Genomic DNA, 15,608 nt, shown 5'->3' on the forward strand with positions numbered 1-15,608 from the left:
GTCCATGGACATTAATATTTGGTACAGTTACCAAGAACCAGTGGTCCATGGACATTAATATTTGGCCACGAATCCAGTTTCCTGATATTTATATGTACTTAATTTCTACTCCGGGGAAATACTCGAAGCAAAGCTTGAAGGCTTACAAAAGTCTTGACGCTTGGTCCGACTTCAAGGCAGGATTTGTTGTAGAAATTAAAGTGATGAGGACACCGAACTTTATGATTTGACCGTTTAACGTTAGTTACCCAACAATCCAACATTACCTGATAGAAAATGGGAACCGCAAATCCACGTTTCGGTGCCTGGAATCCAGTTGTTTCTGTGAATTGCAGTGATCCATTTGTCTCTCTTAAGCTTATTTTTCGTCAGTCTGTAAAACGATAACTCGGATTTCTTGCTAAATCTATGAGTACAGTCGATCGCACAACAGCTCTTTCTCATTGTAGATGTTTTCAAGTTGCTCAAACTGAAACTTTACGCTGCCACTCAGTCTTTCTGACACTCAGTCTTTCTGACACTCAGTCTTTCTGCCACTCAGTCTTTCTGCCACTCAGTCTCTCTGCCACTCAGTCTCTCTGCCACTCAGTCTTTCTGCCACTCAGTCTTTCTGCCACTCAGTCTTTCTGACACTCAGTCTTTCTGACACTCAGTCTTTCTGACACTCAGTCTTTCTGACACTCAGTCTTTCTGACACTCAGTCTTTCTGACACTCAGTCTTTCTGACACTCAGTCTTTCTGACACTCAGTCTTTCTGACACTCAGTGGGTGTAACCCGCTGTGACGTCATGCGCCTTCCCTCTATTACACCTAAATATAAGCTGTTCCTAATGTGAAAACGGCATAAAACTACAAGTTGCTATTATAGTAGGACAAGCCATCTCAAAGAAACAATACGGTAGAATGAAATCTAAACTACATTAACTTGTGTGGGGAGTACAGTGTGCAGCCCTCGGTGTATGAGTGGGATATTTCACATTCAACAATTTATAAAGTTAACATTTGTGATTGTGCCATATCTCAGGTGCTGCTCTCTAATGACGAGGGTGTAGATGTACCTGATGGAGCCAGGCCCTCTCTAGGGTTGAGGGGTGGGCCGTGTGGCAACGTGACTGTTGCAGAGGCTTCAGACGGGACCAGCGAAGATGACGCCAACGCCCCTTCCTCTTCCCTGGAGCCCAAGTATTTCTCCCAGAGCTTTCTGCAGGAACAAGAGGAGTCTGACGACGGCTGGCACAACTGTCCAGACAACATGCAGCTGGAGTTTCAGCAAGGTCCGTTGTCCTCGTTCTTCATGTTCATTTCACAAGTAGCCCAGAGATATTCTTATAATATCTCTGGGCAACTTTAAAAAAAAACAATACGTTTTTCATGAAGCAGATGTTTCTACGACTTTATCCACATACAGCGGTGCTTCTTTACTCAGGTGCCGATGCTGCTCAGAGCGTTGTTTACCAGAATGAAGAAGGCCAGTGGGTCACAGACCTCGCCTATTACTCCTCCTTTGAGAAAGAGGTTGATGGCAAGAAAGCTGAGGTTTCAAACCAGTTTGAGACTGAAGACTTTGTACCTGCCGGTATTTAAAAGTCCACAACTTCAGCAGTGATGATGTGACTTTTGTTCTTTTCAATACAGCAGAATACAATAACTGATGTTTTCATTCAACAATGTTTCTCCATTTGCAGGTGCAGCTTTGGAAACGATAGCGAAAGATCAAGAGGAGTTTGAAAAGGAGCATCAGTTTATGCAGGTAATCTTCAGAGTCACTTCTCAATTTAGTTGGCAAAGCTTTTGTCTGCAGAGTCACATGTATTTTCTCCAACCTTGTCACTATTGTGATCAAACATGCCCCTTTCAGTTATCAGGTTTTGCATATCAGGACATAATGGTTCAAATCAAAATGTTACCAGCGTTTCCCTCATTAGATAAGTTAAATACAACTTCAAAAGAAGAAAATCACATAAGATAATGCACCCTTATTATTTAAGAACATTTCTAAATCTCTTACTGCTCTCATAGGAATTAGGAAGGGAAGTAGCAACCAGGTGTTGCCAATCAAATACTCGATTAACTGATCATCAGCAAGCATGAGCGCGTCTGCAAAAGCAGAGCATTTACCGTTTTTTCAGTCTCGGTGGTTTTTAACGACATTTCCAAACAGTTAATAGAATCATTATAATGAGATCGATCACAAGTGGAGAATATCAGAGACGGATGTACAGTAACGCGCAGGATGGTGGATTATTCTAAAGTAAGGATGTGATGAGAACGGGTGTGTTCTTGAGGTTTGGCATAAAAATAATTAAATTAAATGGATTGTAACAGACAGGATTCAAATCTTACGGAAGAGTATCAGGGCCATGCAGGAGAAAAACAATATTTGAGAGGGGAAGATTATTTTTTAAAGAATAAAGTGAAAATTTCACCTTTTTTTTTTTTCCTAAACATTTCGACTTTTTTCTCAAAATTGTACTTCAACATTAATCTCGACATTTCAACTTTTTTCTCGACATTTCGACTTTTTTCAGTGCATAATGAAAAAAAATTTTCCTCCCCTAAAATATTTTATTTTTTTCCTGCCTGGCCCTAATACTCTTCCGTAAAATCTAGATAATTTTTCTTGTATTAAATTATTTTTGCCGTGACTGCATAAATAAACAGAATGTTTTATTTTCCTTGAGCATCTGCGCTCACACCAGCCTCTGTCACGATTAAGAGATTGTAGGTTGTAGCAGGACCCAAATGTAGGGGAGGATGTGTCAGGTGAAGTAGAAAAAGGTGATTTTTATTTGAACAAAAGGCGCTGCAATGCATGAGGACCAAGGGAATAAACCAAAAGGAAACCAAACTCTGAACAGAACTCAAGACAACCCCAAAAAACCCAGAAACCCACACACGAAAGCTAAACATGAAAAACCCAAGGAAACGGGACAGAGTACAGCAGGGAGGACGGGAAAGACGAGACTAGATGCACTCACAGTGCCACAAGTCTCACTTTACTGGAAGAGTGTCGGTAACCCTGAAGACTCAGCAGTACTCAACTTTCCCCATATATCCTCAAATTCAAAGGGCTTTTTCTTGACACAGTAGGTGAGTTTTTTTCTAGAGCCAGCATGACATTAGATGTCTCAGCCAGAGGCAAAAGTTTGGACCCTTAACACTTTTCCATCACAAAGCTATTGATTGTCTAGCTTGTAGTCAGCAGAGGTCAACCATTTTATTTTTTTTCCTTATTGGACAAAGCGCAATAGTCCGAGTATGCACTCAAAACACAATATATTGCATCACCATTACTCCTGTGTTGAAAAAATCGATTTTTCCGATTCTAAATTGATTCTCATATTAATTCCTAAAAATCTATTTGTATGTCTAAAGGTCGATTTTCTTTTTTTTTCTCTCTCTCCTTCATCATTACATAACTTTTGGTACTTTTTTGTTTATGCCCAAAAAAGGAATGTTTTGTTGGACATGACAATAACTGGTGCCATGTTTTTGCCTTTTAGATATGTTTAAAGGTATGAAAACATTAAAGTTTTCAGTTATAATTGCATAAATTGTCTATATTTCATTACTTTATATACTGTCTTGGGGTTACATTTGCTTAAAATGCTAAAAACCAAATTCTTAAAATTGAAAAACCGAAAAAGACCGAAAATGGAAAAAATAAAAACGGAATGTGGGAAAAACTAAAATCGATTTCATTCGTCCTCTGTTTGCTGCCCTGGATCTGTTTGGTAATTCTGCCCCACGATGTTTCTTAAAGCAGTTCTATCAGCATTCTGGGAGCTGATTGGTCCTTACAGCATCATTAGCTGCCAATACTTGCTGTTGAATCTCAATATAATACTAGTATTAATATGTTGCAGAACTACAGTCATATAATTCACGCAACAGCTCAAAAAACAGTTTTAAAAACACTAACCGAATCAAATCTTGATAATCGATTCTGAATCTTAAGAGTCGGAATTGAATCAATTCTTGACATTTGAATCGATCCCCAGCCCTGTTCACCATCCTCCAAAATGTTTGGATTTCTTTACATTCCAGTGATATAAAGTACCTTGATAATCATTGCATTTATAGCAGAGGTCAGGGATATTGGGATCAAATCTATTTAATATTACAGGAATTATACATTTTCATGTATTGAGTTAAGTTTCTGTCTGAGTGTGTGCTGTTCTCTCAGGAGGAGCAGATTGAGCCCGCCAACAGCAACGCCACATTTCAGAGCGAGTCCTCGTGGAAGATTCCCCCCAGCAGCCACGTCCTGATGAGAGCGTCCCAGGTCTCCCAGGAGTTCAAGCAGGCGGATGACAGCTACTTACGGCTATCTCTAGGGCAGTTCTTTAGCCAGCGCTCCGAAGCCCTGGGCTGTCTGGGTTGGGCGGATGTGCACAATGTTAAACGGGTAAGTAAACATTACTTGATGCAAAGCTGCCTTCGTCTATATGACGATGTGAAGAGTTCAGTTGCATGTTATAAAACACCGATTAGCCACCGGCTGCTGATAGAAAATGAGCTGTTTAGGGGCACGGTGGTGCAGCTGGTACTGCAGCCATGACTGCAGCACCAACACCCTGGGTGGGGTTGGTGAAACGGCTTCTGTGTGGAGTTTGCATGTTCTCCCCGTGGGTCGCTAATGTGAGCTAGAGCCCTGCATGGGAGTGTTTTCTTCATCCTGCTCCCACAGTGTTTATATCCACTCGCAACCGCAAAACTCTCTTTGAGAATTCATGCCCGCACAATAATAGAAATGCATTGGTTTAGTGTCTTCTCCCGTCCCGCAAGAGAAATGTTCTATACAAATCTATCTGATTTAATGTTAACATGATCATTGTGGAGCTTGATGGATAATTGACAGTTCATAGGTCACCTGACCGAAAGTTAGATGCAAATTCATCATTGTCATCATCCACAAGTTATTTACACTTTTCGTACACGCATCAATTATGTGATTGAGGTTATAGCAACGAGAGTAGCTGTGAGTGGCTCAAATATCACTAATAAATAACATAAAATAAACAAAGTTAACAATGAAACAATTTAATTTAACAAATGAATCACTTGGTCATTACATATCTGTGGAGGGAGAGAATGCTGCTGATCGACTGAGGTCCCAATCCCTTGTCTCTCTTCCAAGATGCTCCACAGACACTAAACGCAGTTTCTCCAAATATCTGACTGGCCTTTCTTTGTTTTGTAAAGACCTTGTTTGAGGTTCTTTTCCACCTCATGTATTTCCATCTTGTTGCTAGACTACATCCCAATCCCGCAGTGTTTTTTTTTTTTTTTTTTTTTTTAGCCACCTGCAGCAAAGTTCAAACCACCCGCTCCCGCCAGATTTGCGTTGCAAATCCCAATGCAGCCCTCTAATGTGAGCTACCGTCACAAAAACATGCACCAGTCCTGGGCTGTACTGCCCCCTCTGGCCAGATGGGGTGGGGAGGATCTGGCTGGAATAACGTGATCCTTTCACGCGCTTCGTCTGGCCTGTGAAGCCCCACCCTGTCTGGTGAAAAGAAGCTGCTCACTCCTCAGGTGAAGGAGGAGACCTGAGCTCAGTGCGGGGCCTCCCGGGGTTGGTAGAGGATGGCAATGCCCAGGACTGTTAGGTAGGAGCACTGAATGATTAATAATGGGGTGAAAAATTGGTAAAAATATTTACAAAGAAAATGAGCTGTTTAAGAGTCAGGTTCCATTAATTTACGCTGGTTGTTTCAGCTTTTATAGTCCGTAGGAAGAACCGCAAGGCAAGTTTATTTGTATAGCACAATTCAACACAAGGTAATTCAAACTGCTTTACATCAACATTGAAAGCGGCAAGACACAATTAAACGGTAAATAACAAATAAAATGAAAAGAAGAAGAAAGGATGTAAAATAATAAAAAGCACAAGTTGTTAAAAAGTAAGGGCAGTAGAGTACAGCAGGTACATCTCATTCACAAAGGCAAGAATTCCGTTTCTATACGGTCAAAATGTACAAAGACCGATTTCGTGCGGTGATGCAACATACACAAGTACTGAAAACATGGTCTCTGTTCTGCCAGCCCTCCTTCGGCTACATCATCACGTCTCCAGAGAAGAGGGATCCATTTCCCCTCATTCACCCCGCAGAGCTCCTGTCTGGAGGTCCCTCTTCTCACAATTACACAATTGACCTCAGTGAAGAGGACAAAACACTCAACACAGGTGTGTACGAGAAAGGACAGATGCTTAGTCTTTTGTTTAAATATTTTTTTGTTAATTTCTTATACTGTTGTGATGAACGGCTCATGATCATCTCCATGCAGATGACCTGGACAAAACTCTCAATGGTCAGAGTGACGGGATGTTACCGAAAGAGGATCCAGATCCTGAACCATGTGAACCGGAAGTATGTTTGTCTTTCCGTCCATATGGGAATATTTGCTATTGGTTCCTGTATAAATATGTTTTGGGTGTCTCACGTAAATTCTCTCGTGTTTCAGGGTCCTGCCGTCACGGCTTCACCGCCTGAACAAAGTCGGGGCTCGGGCTCCGAGTCGAGCCCCGGTAACCAAAGCTGCGCGTCGTCAGACAACAACAGCAGTCAGCTGATGCTCAGTATCAGTACAATCGCTTCAGCAATGGCTAACGCTTCCATCAGCACCGACCCATCACAACTGGCCGCCATGATTATGGATCTGACCAGGAGGAGCAGAGCGAGGAACCGTCCACTCGCCGCTAGCAGCAACACGGAGGAGCCCACTCAACATGTAAGAGAGTTGGCCTAATGCCTCGACATACTCACACATACCCTTACTGTTGGCAGTATCAGCGAGTATTTCAGATACTTGTATCATCGTAACAAATCTAGTCCAGCAGTTCTTCTCTACAATAACCTCTTTGGGCGTTTGTAAATATTTTTCAATTTGTTAAAGGCACCTGAAATGTTGCCTTCAAATCTTTATCTTGAAAATGAATGTTAATCAAAACGCACTGCTTCACTTTTTCTTTTATAGATCATCCCTGAGTCCAGTCCAAGTGCACTCTTGGAGACTCTGCAGAGAAGCATGTGTGCCGGAGAGAGGAGTGCTTTTGATATGGAGAAATATCTGAAAAAGACTGACTCCTCTGCAGCACACACCATCTTTGACTTGAGTGGCTGGGCTGAAAGTCTCAGGAGCTCACAGAGGAACTCTCAAGGAGGATATCCCTCCGAACAGGAGACTGAGAATCAGCAGTTTCCTTCAAGCACAAAAACTGCAGATGCCAACAAAAGAGGAAGCACAAATACAAACACTTCAGTGCCACTTTCCAATTTAGTGTCACCGGTGAAGAATGGGGATTCGCATAAAAGCTCCCTTTCTCGTCCTCTTGCATCAGTGAGCTCTACCAGGACCCGGGATTCAGGACGGTCTTCTTCACTCCACCCCCCCACAGACAAACTGACATCCTGTGATGGCCCTGCTGCCTCTTCATCCAAGGAGTTTAACTCCACAGACACTGGAGTCCAGCTGGGAGAAACCAACCCCAGAATGCCTGACATAAACTTTTCAGAACCCCCCCGTGGGAATAATAAAAGCTTGCCCAGGACGTCCCCAAACTGGAGGAAAGGGCACTCAGGCTTGCCCGGTCCTAAAGGCTCCTCATCCTCCAACCAGAGGGTGAGTGTCGGCCAGCAGCCACCAGAGAAACCCGGCGTGTCTCCAGAGAGGAGGGCGGGGCATGTTGTTGATGCCTCCGAGAAGCATGTTGGTGTTCCTGGACAAAAGTCTTCATCAGGTGAGGAATAACCAGAAATCTGACTTCTGATGTGAAAATTACACTCACTGGCCATCATAATACACAAATCTGCTGTTATTGAGGTGTCACCACAAACCTTTTGTTTCTAAGAACTACCTAAAGGTTTTCCTGAGCCATGTGCGGGGGATGCTCAGTGCAGCTTCAGACCATCCACCTCCCCTCTCACCCACTCCTCTCCAACTCAGACCTCCATTCCCAATGCCGACAGGTACTGTATCACATGTAGATCAGAGACCTAATGGCGCTTTTTCACTAGTACCTACTCGATTCAACTCGTCCAAGTTTCTTTTCCATAACAATTCAGCACCTGGATCAGAAGTAGGAGGTTGGAGTGAAGCTGCTGTGACGTATTTGATTGTGTATCTAAAAGAAGAAGAGAACAACACTAAAGATGTAGAACCTGGAGGAGATGATAGATTTGCTGCTGGGTCTGTGGCTTGTGTTTGATATCAAGTTAAAAAATGAGAGTGAAAGAAGCTTCAAGCGGCAACGCTTTTTTTTTTTTTTTTGTCTCTGCGCTGCTGAAAAGTCAGCTGGAGCCGTGAGCAGCTATGAAGAGACAGATCTCCTGGTAGATCTGGTCGTTCCTTATCTCCGTCTACATCCCTTTTTAATTCTCTCCTCAGCACCAGGTTTATGAACATCTGCACCTCAGAGTTGGATCACCAAACAGACTTTTGCTGCCGTTGCTGGTTGAATAAAATGAACAAGAAGCCGTCAGAGTCTCTTTCTCTGATTTCCTCCTCCTGACTCAGACGTCTGACTCCAACCCCCCGACCAATCGGTGTCCTGTAGTGTGATGATGTCAGATACAGCCGACTCAGCCGCTTAGAACCTCGGCAGAATAGTTACAGAAAAGTATCTACTCGACACGTTAGACCCCTAGTGGAGAAGAGAAAAACCGAGTCGAGTCGGACTGAGTAGGTACTAGTGGAAAAGTGCCATTAGTAACCGACGTTGCTGCAGATTAGGACTAACGGATCAATTTGAATGTGTTGTTAATTTGTTCCTCCTCTTAGCACGCTTTCACCCTCTTCATCCAATGGAGGTCCTGCTGACCGGCATCCGTGTGCCGACCTCTCCCCCCAGTCTGTCTGCTGCAGCCCCAGTCTCAGCAGGCTCACGTACATCTCAATGAACGAAGGAACTGTTGTACCCACGCCGGAGAGAAAGAAGGTACGGTCAAAGTCTTTTATGTCCGATTTATAATCCAACTGCTCTGGTTGCTCTCAGATGAACGTGCGTTGGTAAATCACTGTCATCAGGACATTATTAGTATCATAAAAATGTTTGAAATGCAGCCTTTAACAACTTAATCTTCTAGGGCTACCGTTTCATAATAATCTTAATATTACACACTTTGTCTGAATGTTGAAAAGATTGTGGGAATGGAAAGTTTGGTGTTTATTCTGCTGCGTTACTTTGCTTCTGACAGAATAATTCTACTTTGGCGCTGAGTACCACCATCATCAGATTTAGTCCAACGCCGGACAGTTTTCCCCCAAATCTGGATAATAATCACTCTCAGCATTCTAAAAGTCTGGACTCTCTTCCAGCGCGGCCCAGTAAAAGCCCAGAAGCCCCACGTAGCGGTTCTGCTCTGAGCTGCACTCGCAGCCAGAGTGAATGCAACTACCGCTGTTCAGGTAACACTCCCACAGGTTTCAGGAGCGACCAGCATCTCTCCGAGCCCAACGTGAAGCAGCTCATTAAAGTGGATTCAGGCTATTGCAGCAATTTAAACATTCAGCACCCTGGCAGCTCCGCAACACCTCAGGGCTCCCAGCAGTGGCCGGCCGCTGCTCCGGCGTCGTCGGTGTACCCCGGTGGTCTCGGCATGCCTCCCTCCTACCCAGCAGAAGGTCTCCGCTATGTGCCCATCCCCAGCTTCAAACCTCAGTATGCGGGCATGAACCTTTCCCACAAAGGAGATATTCAGTCCCTGCTAAATGGACACCCCCTCTACAGCTCCCAGCCCCCCCAGCAGTACCTGGGACCTGAGGGTCCTGTGCAGTCTGGGGCTTTCCAAGGAAATGCTCTCTTCACTGCCCCCTCTACAGGCATGTATTTCATTTAACTTTCTTTTAAAACCTTTAAAATTTGAAACTGGTTCAGCTCCTACCTCAAAGACCGATCATTTTTTCTAAGTATGGATGCATGCTCCTCAGGAACCAAGAAAATCAAGTGTGGGGTACCCCAAGGTTCCATTTTAGGCCCAATACTTTTTAGTGTATATATACTTCCGCTTGGGAATGTCATCAGGAGGCACGGCATCAATTTTCATAGTTTGTTGATTTGATTTGATTTATTTTGTACATGTAAAAGACAACAATTAAAAGAGAAAATAAGAAAACAAAAAAAAACAAAACAAAAGAATTTCATACTTTAACACTTAATATCTTAATTTACATAATTTACAAAAAGGAGTAGGAAGAAGTGTAAACTTATTTAATCCTACCCCCATTCACTAATCATTTAAAAAGTATTTATAATAACTATACTATAATTATACTCGCATACATACACATAGTTGAATATTTGATATATATTTGATATATATTTGTACAGAGATGCCCATATACATACATTTTTATATAAATATACTTATTTACACCATACTATCTCTATATTAACTCCATCTGATAGATATTTATGTATGCACACACACACACACACACACACACACACACACACACACACACACACACATACATATATATATATATATATATATATATATATATATATATATATATATATATATATATATGCATATACACACACACACCCCCCCGTCAGCATATACCGGTAGGTATGTTGACGATACACAGCTGTATATCGTTTTTATGTTTTATGTACATTTTTTGTCTGTTTTGTTTTTTTTCTCGTATTGATTCTGAATGGTGATCTTCCTGTTCCTCCCACATCAGGTTTTCTGGGGGTTTCCGGGCCTGCCGGGTCCCATCACTTCCCTAGACCGCATCAGTGCCAACAGGAAATGGGCATAATTGGGAAACCATACAATCAATACGGCGGGGAGCCCCTGCTGACAGGTGGTCTTGAAGAACTCAGAGGTAACTGATGGTCTAGTAGCTCATAGGAGAATTTGCTCTTTTAACAGTTTTATTATACTGTAAACACTTTTGAGATGTTTAAAAGTGTTGTGTGTCCAGATGACTCTGATCATTACGCCACCGGTGCTTGGGGGTGGAAGGGTCGAAGAATCTTTTGAGAATTGTGTTGAGCAGTTTTTCACTTCTGCAGTTGATATCATTTGACTTGCAGCCATCCACAGGCCTTGCTTCTTATAAAAGCTTTCAGTTTTATGCACCGGCACGTAGAAAGGCGGTCCCCTGTATCTGTCAACACTGTCTCCTTCATCCCCAGGACAAGTGGTGGTGCCAGAGGAGCTGCGGTTCCCTCATTCCTGCTGTGTAGGAATTGCCTCCCAGACCTCGCTGAGCCTCTTCAATCCTTCTGAGAGATGGCAACAAGTGTCAATCACAGTCACTAGCTTGGCCATCGACGGAGAGAAGGTGAACCAAGGGCTTTGATTGGAAAACAAATGTTTTTAAACAACAGGATCTCATCAATTGTATGAAGCTTTTGGTAGAAGAGACTGACCATTGCCCTTTTTAGAGTGTAGCTGGTGTTGTTTAATAATATTACAGCGATGGCTTAACTTCTTACTCCCATTTCTGAAGGTGGGCAATCTGCCTTATCAGTGGTTGATTGTGAAGAACAAGACCATTATCGGTCCCAAGACCACGGAGGAGCAGAAGGTGTTGTTCATCCCTCCGCAGGCGGGCATCTACCAGTGTATCCTCAGCGTCTGCTGCTGGCCTGCGTCTGCTGAGACGGAGTTGGCCGCCCGGGCCAGTCTCTTCTCCAAACGGGTGGCGCTAGTCGCCGTGGCAGAGAACCCACAGCTCGAGGTGAGGTTTACATTGAAATATTAATGGACAGATTTGTTGAGATGGCGTTTTGAATCGGTATGTACTAGGGATGCACAGTTCATCGAATTTTAATCACGATTTGCTTCCCACGATCAAAATTACGTGATCGTGCGATTATTATGAAAAATAAGTTTCCTGCGCCGTCTGCAAAGCAGATCTCAGATGCTCAATAATTCTGTGTGCGTGTGACTGGCTGCATGAGCCAATAAGAGACCACTGACTCGCAGAGTGCCTTCTGTTTCTTCTCTTTACATGACGTGCAAAAAAAAAAAATGACTTAAACTCATTGAATAACCGTTATCAAAATAATCGTGATTATCAGTTTGGCCATAATCATGCACCCCTAGTATGTGCACAAAGTTTTCCTTTCTTTTTTTTTTTTTTTTTTTTTTTTAATATAAAGAAAGATTTTTCAAATTAGTTTGTATTCTCAGATTGAAGTGGGCAATTCCGGCTGTTTGGACTTTGGGGACGTGCCAGCAGACGGTGCTAAATCTCTCCCCCTGAGGCTGCTCAACAGAACTCATGCTACAGTCCCCATCCGCCTGGTCATCAGTGCAGTGAGTCCACTCATACACTTTTATGTGCTCATAACAGTTCAGCACATCCTGAAACCTTCACCGACTCTCATCCATAACTGTTGCACAAACGGCTCCAGTAGAAGCTGTATGACTTCTCCGGGATGCTGCCGTGTGAAAGAGAAACACTTTTAGTTACCGGTATTTGTTTTCTTTAAGCTGCATCTAAGCACTTGACTGCTGGTCTGAAAACAGCATGTGAACAAGAGTGTATATAATGTGACTTATTTGAAGCTAAATTCACATTTTAGTCAATTAAAAAAAAGGAAATGCCAGAGGGTTGGTTATAAACATATTGTTCCTTCTTTTTTGCTCTCATATATAACTAAACTTGAATTTATTGTGTGGTGGAACAGAATTATTCTTTTTTTTTTTTTTTCTTTTTTTTTTTCTCCAACAAAACCTAAGTGGACATATTGAATTGAAATTTTATTTTGAACATGAAACAGTTGTGAAAACAAAACTATAATAAATAAATGTAAATAAGAAAACAAAAATATAAATAAAAACATGCATCCATCATAATTAACATGCTCGAAAAGGAGTAGGAAGAAGTAAAAACGTATTAAATCCTACCTCCTAAACTATATTTCATTATAATCGAAATTCATTTAATTTCTATACAAAAAAAACAAAGAAAAAACACATACAGGACTGTCTCAGAAAATTAGAATATTGTGATTTTCTGTAATGCAATAACAAAAAAGTCATACATTCTGGATTCATCACAAATCAACTGAAATATTGCAAGCCTTTTATTATTTTAATATTGCTGATCATGGCTTACAGCTTAAGAAAACTCAAATATCCTATCTCAAAAAATTAGAATATTCTGGGAATCTTAATCTTAAACTGTAAGCCATAATCAGCAATATTAAAATAATAAAAGGCTTGCAATATTTCAGTTGATTTGTAATGAATCCAGAATGTATGACTTTTTTTTAAATTTTTTTTATTGCATTACAGAAAATAAAGAACTTTATCACAATATTCTAATTTTCTGAGACAGTCCTGTACATATACTGTATACACATGGACTTTTTGGATATTATATATATATATATTATATACACACACACACAAATGTTACATGAATATCAATAATAACACATCCTCACACCTATATACACTGGTATGAATATACCCATTCATTAAATGAATATATTAGTATCATCAATATACAAAAAAGAAAAGAAAACAAACAAACAACTCATAATGGCAGAGCCCCACCCTAAAATCAACCTAAGCCCCCTCCTCCCTGTATCTTGTAAAAATCATCTGTTTCTATTTGTTTTTAAACTGGTTGATACTTGGACATTTCTTCAGATCCACACTCAGTCTGTTCCGCCTTTCTCCATTATTTATTATGCAGAATCTTTTCATTGTAGTTCGATATTGCTGAATCTTGAAACAGGTTCTGTAAGGGATTTGGTAATAAATTGTTCCTAGCTTTGTAAAGAAATTGTGCTGTTTGGAATTCTACCATATCATAAAGTTTTGTTATTTTTAGACTTTACAAATAATACATGTTATTTGAATGTTTCTCATTCTACCTTTTATTCCTTCAGAATGCCACTGCATGGAGATGCTTCACCTTTTCCAAGCAGCCCGTTACCATGACGTCTGAGGCTCCACAGCAGGCGGGACACATGACCCCGCTGTCCTCTCCCGCAGTCGTGAATCATGTGATGCACGCCAGCTACGGAGAGGTCAGAGCTGCCAAAATCATTACAAGACACTCAATATCTGTCATTTAAAATGTTCATTACTTGGAGGCAAAGGCGTGTTCAGTATCTGAAGTCAAGCCTCAAGTGTGGGTTTTCTACTCTGAGCTGCAGCTGAAGTTCATAATATGACCTGATTTAACTTTTTCTCTCAGAATCCAGAAAGTTTTATGGTCTGGGTTCATTTCAAGGCACCTCAGAAGTATGCGGCTTCTTCAGGTAATCAGCCTTTATTGCATGTCTTTACATGCAGACTAAGGTTTAAAACCTGACTCATACTTTGAATTACCGGTATTCTTCTTATTTATATGGTACATTAGCTTTTTTCCTGGTGAGCCCACCTCTAAGGTTGTGTGTGTTTTCCCTCCCCTGCAGAGGAGCTGGGTCCAGCGGATGAGTACCACGCCCGGGTGGATATTGAAGTGGACTCTCCTGGTCCGAGTCAGGTTATTGCAAGAATTCCCCTCAAGGCCAGGTCTGGAACCGCGAGGGTCCATGCTCCTAAAGATCTGCAGGTAGTCGGAGAACAGCTGAGTGTAGCGTCACTTATGTAGCTTTTAGCTCATATGTTAAGGTCAATATTGCATTTGAATGTCTCTTTATGACTAACAGCATGTTAGGTCAATGGAATTTTTGCCTTTTTCTTTAAAATAATAAAAATAAAAAGTTGTTAAAACGAAGTAAAGTACAGCAGGTACATCTCATTCTTACAATGGCAAGAATTAAGTTTCTATACGGTCAAAACGTACAAAGACCGGGTCAAATACAGTATTACCAAAGTAATCTGTAACAATTCGTGCGGTGAATCAAACTAATTTGACAATTCTACGTCACAATGCCTGCATTCAGGGCTTATCCATAACTTTGCGCAGTTTTTTTTTAAGTATTTAATTTAAGAGTACGCTTAAATAACAATTAAAATGATGAGAAAAGAGGTAAAATAATAAAAAGCACAAGTTGTTAAATAAGGGCATCTACATCTTTGACTAAGATCCTAGGTGTGAAAGAGGAAGGTATTGCTGTGCCAACAGCTGAGGGGTGTAATGAAGCAACTAATTTCTACTAATTTCATATTAACGGAGCATCAGTTGCCACCAACTTTAATGAAAGAGTTTACACAAAAATATCGCTGTTGCCATTTAGGAAATGCAGCCATTTTAAGCAAAGTAGCTACATTTTCAAAGTATTTGGACGGGTGACTGAGAAGAATTTAACCGTCCAGGTATGGTCAGTTTCCTCGTTACTTCAAGACGCGTGAAGCCCATCAAAGGTCAGCTGTTGATACGCCGTATTGATTTGGCATTTGGCAGCTGTTTGACTAACAAGTAGCAGGAGGGAGCAGGGTGAATTTTGAGGTTTAAAGCGTTATACCATCTACTCGATTCAGCCAAATGCTAGGAAACTGACAGGACGGCTCCTCTCGGTTTGGATGGATAATGACCCTAAACAGACTGAGTTCAGCTCAGACGCCTGATCTCAACAAGCATCTGCAGGGAGGAAACTTAGCATTTGATATATATATGTGCTGCAGAATCATTGACTATCAAAGAAATGTGAAGTATTAAAAAACGATGGCTGTATTTAC

General features: G+C 41.4%; 1 protein-coding gene across 1 annotated transcript in view; it reads left to right on the top strand.

Moving 5' to 3' along the window:
* cep192 (centrosomal protein 192) overlaps positions 1-15,608 on the top strand; it is a 63,128-nt gene that overhangs the window by 25,277 nt on the left and 22,243 nt on the right. The window contains exons 14-31 of the mRNA XM_061715963.1: positions 1,025-1,274; positions 1,427-1,576; positions 1,686-1,750; positions 4,187-4,408; positions 6,049-6,190; positions 6,292-6,374; positions 6,469-6,735; positions 6,982-7,744; positions 7,856-7,973; positions 8,785-8,941; positions 9,201-9,825; positions 10,696-10,839; positions 11,153-11,301; positions 11,470-11,700; positions 12,156-12,281; positions 13,868-14,008; positions 14,179-14,242; positions 14,399-14,538. Coding sequence (XP_061571947.1) covers positions 1,025-1,274; positions 1,427-1,576; positions 1,686-1,750; positions 4,187-4,408; positions 6,049-6,190; positions 6,292-6,374; positions 6,469-6,735; positions 6,982-7,744; positions 7,856-7,973; positions 8,785-8,941; positions 9,201-9,825; positions 10,696-10,839; positions 11,153-11,301; positions 11,470-11,700; positions 12,156-12,281; positions 13,868-14,008; positions 14,179-14,242; positions 14,399-14,538 — 3,837 coding nt within the window. The remainder of the gene's footprint in view (positions 1-1,024; positions 1,275-1,426; positions 1,577-1,685; positions 1,751-4,186; positions 4,409-6,048; positions 6,191-6,291; positions 6,375-6,468; positions 6,736-6,981; positions 7,745-7,855; positions 7,974-8,784; positions 8,942-9,200; positions 9,826-10,695; positions 10,840-11,152; positions 11,302-11,469; positions 11,701-12,155; positions 12,282-13,867; positions 14,009-14,178; positions 14,243-14,398; positions 14,539-15,608) is intronic.

Source organism: Cololabis saira, chromosome 3 (genome assembly GCF_033807715.1).
Source record: "Cololabis saira isolate AMF1-May2022 chromosome 3, fColSai1.1, whole genome shotgun sequence".
In the NCBI taxonomy this organism is placed as follows: Eukaryota; Metazoa; Chordata; class Actinopteri; order Beloniformes; family Belonidae; genus Cololabis; species Cololabis saira.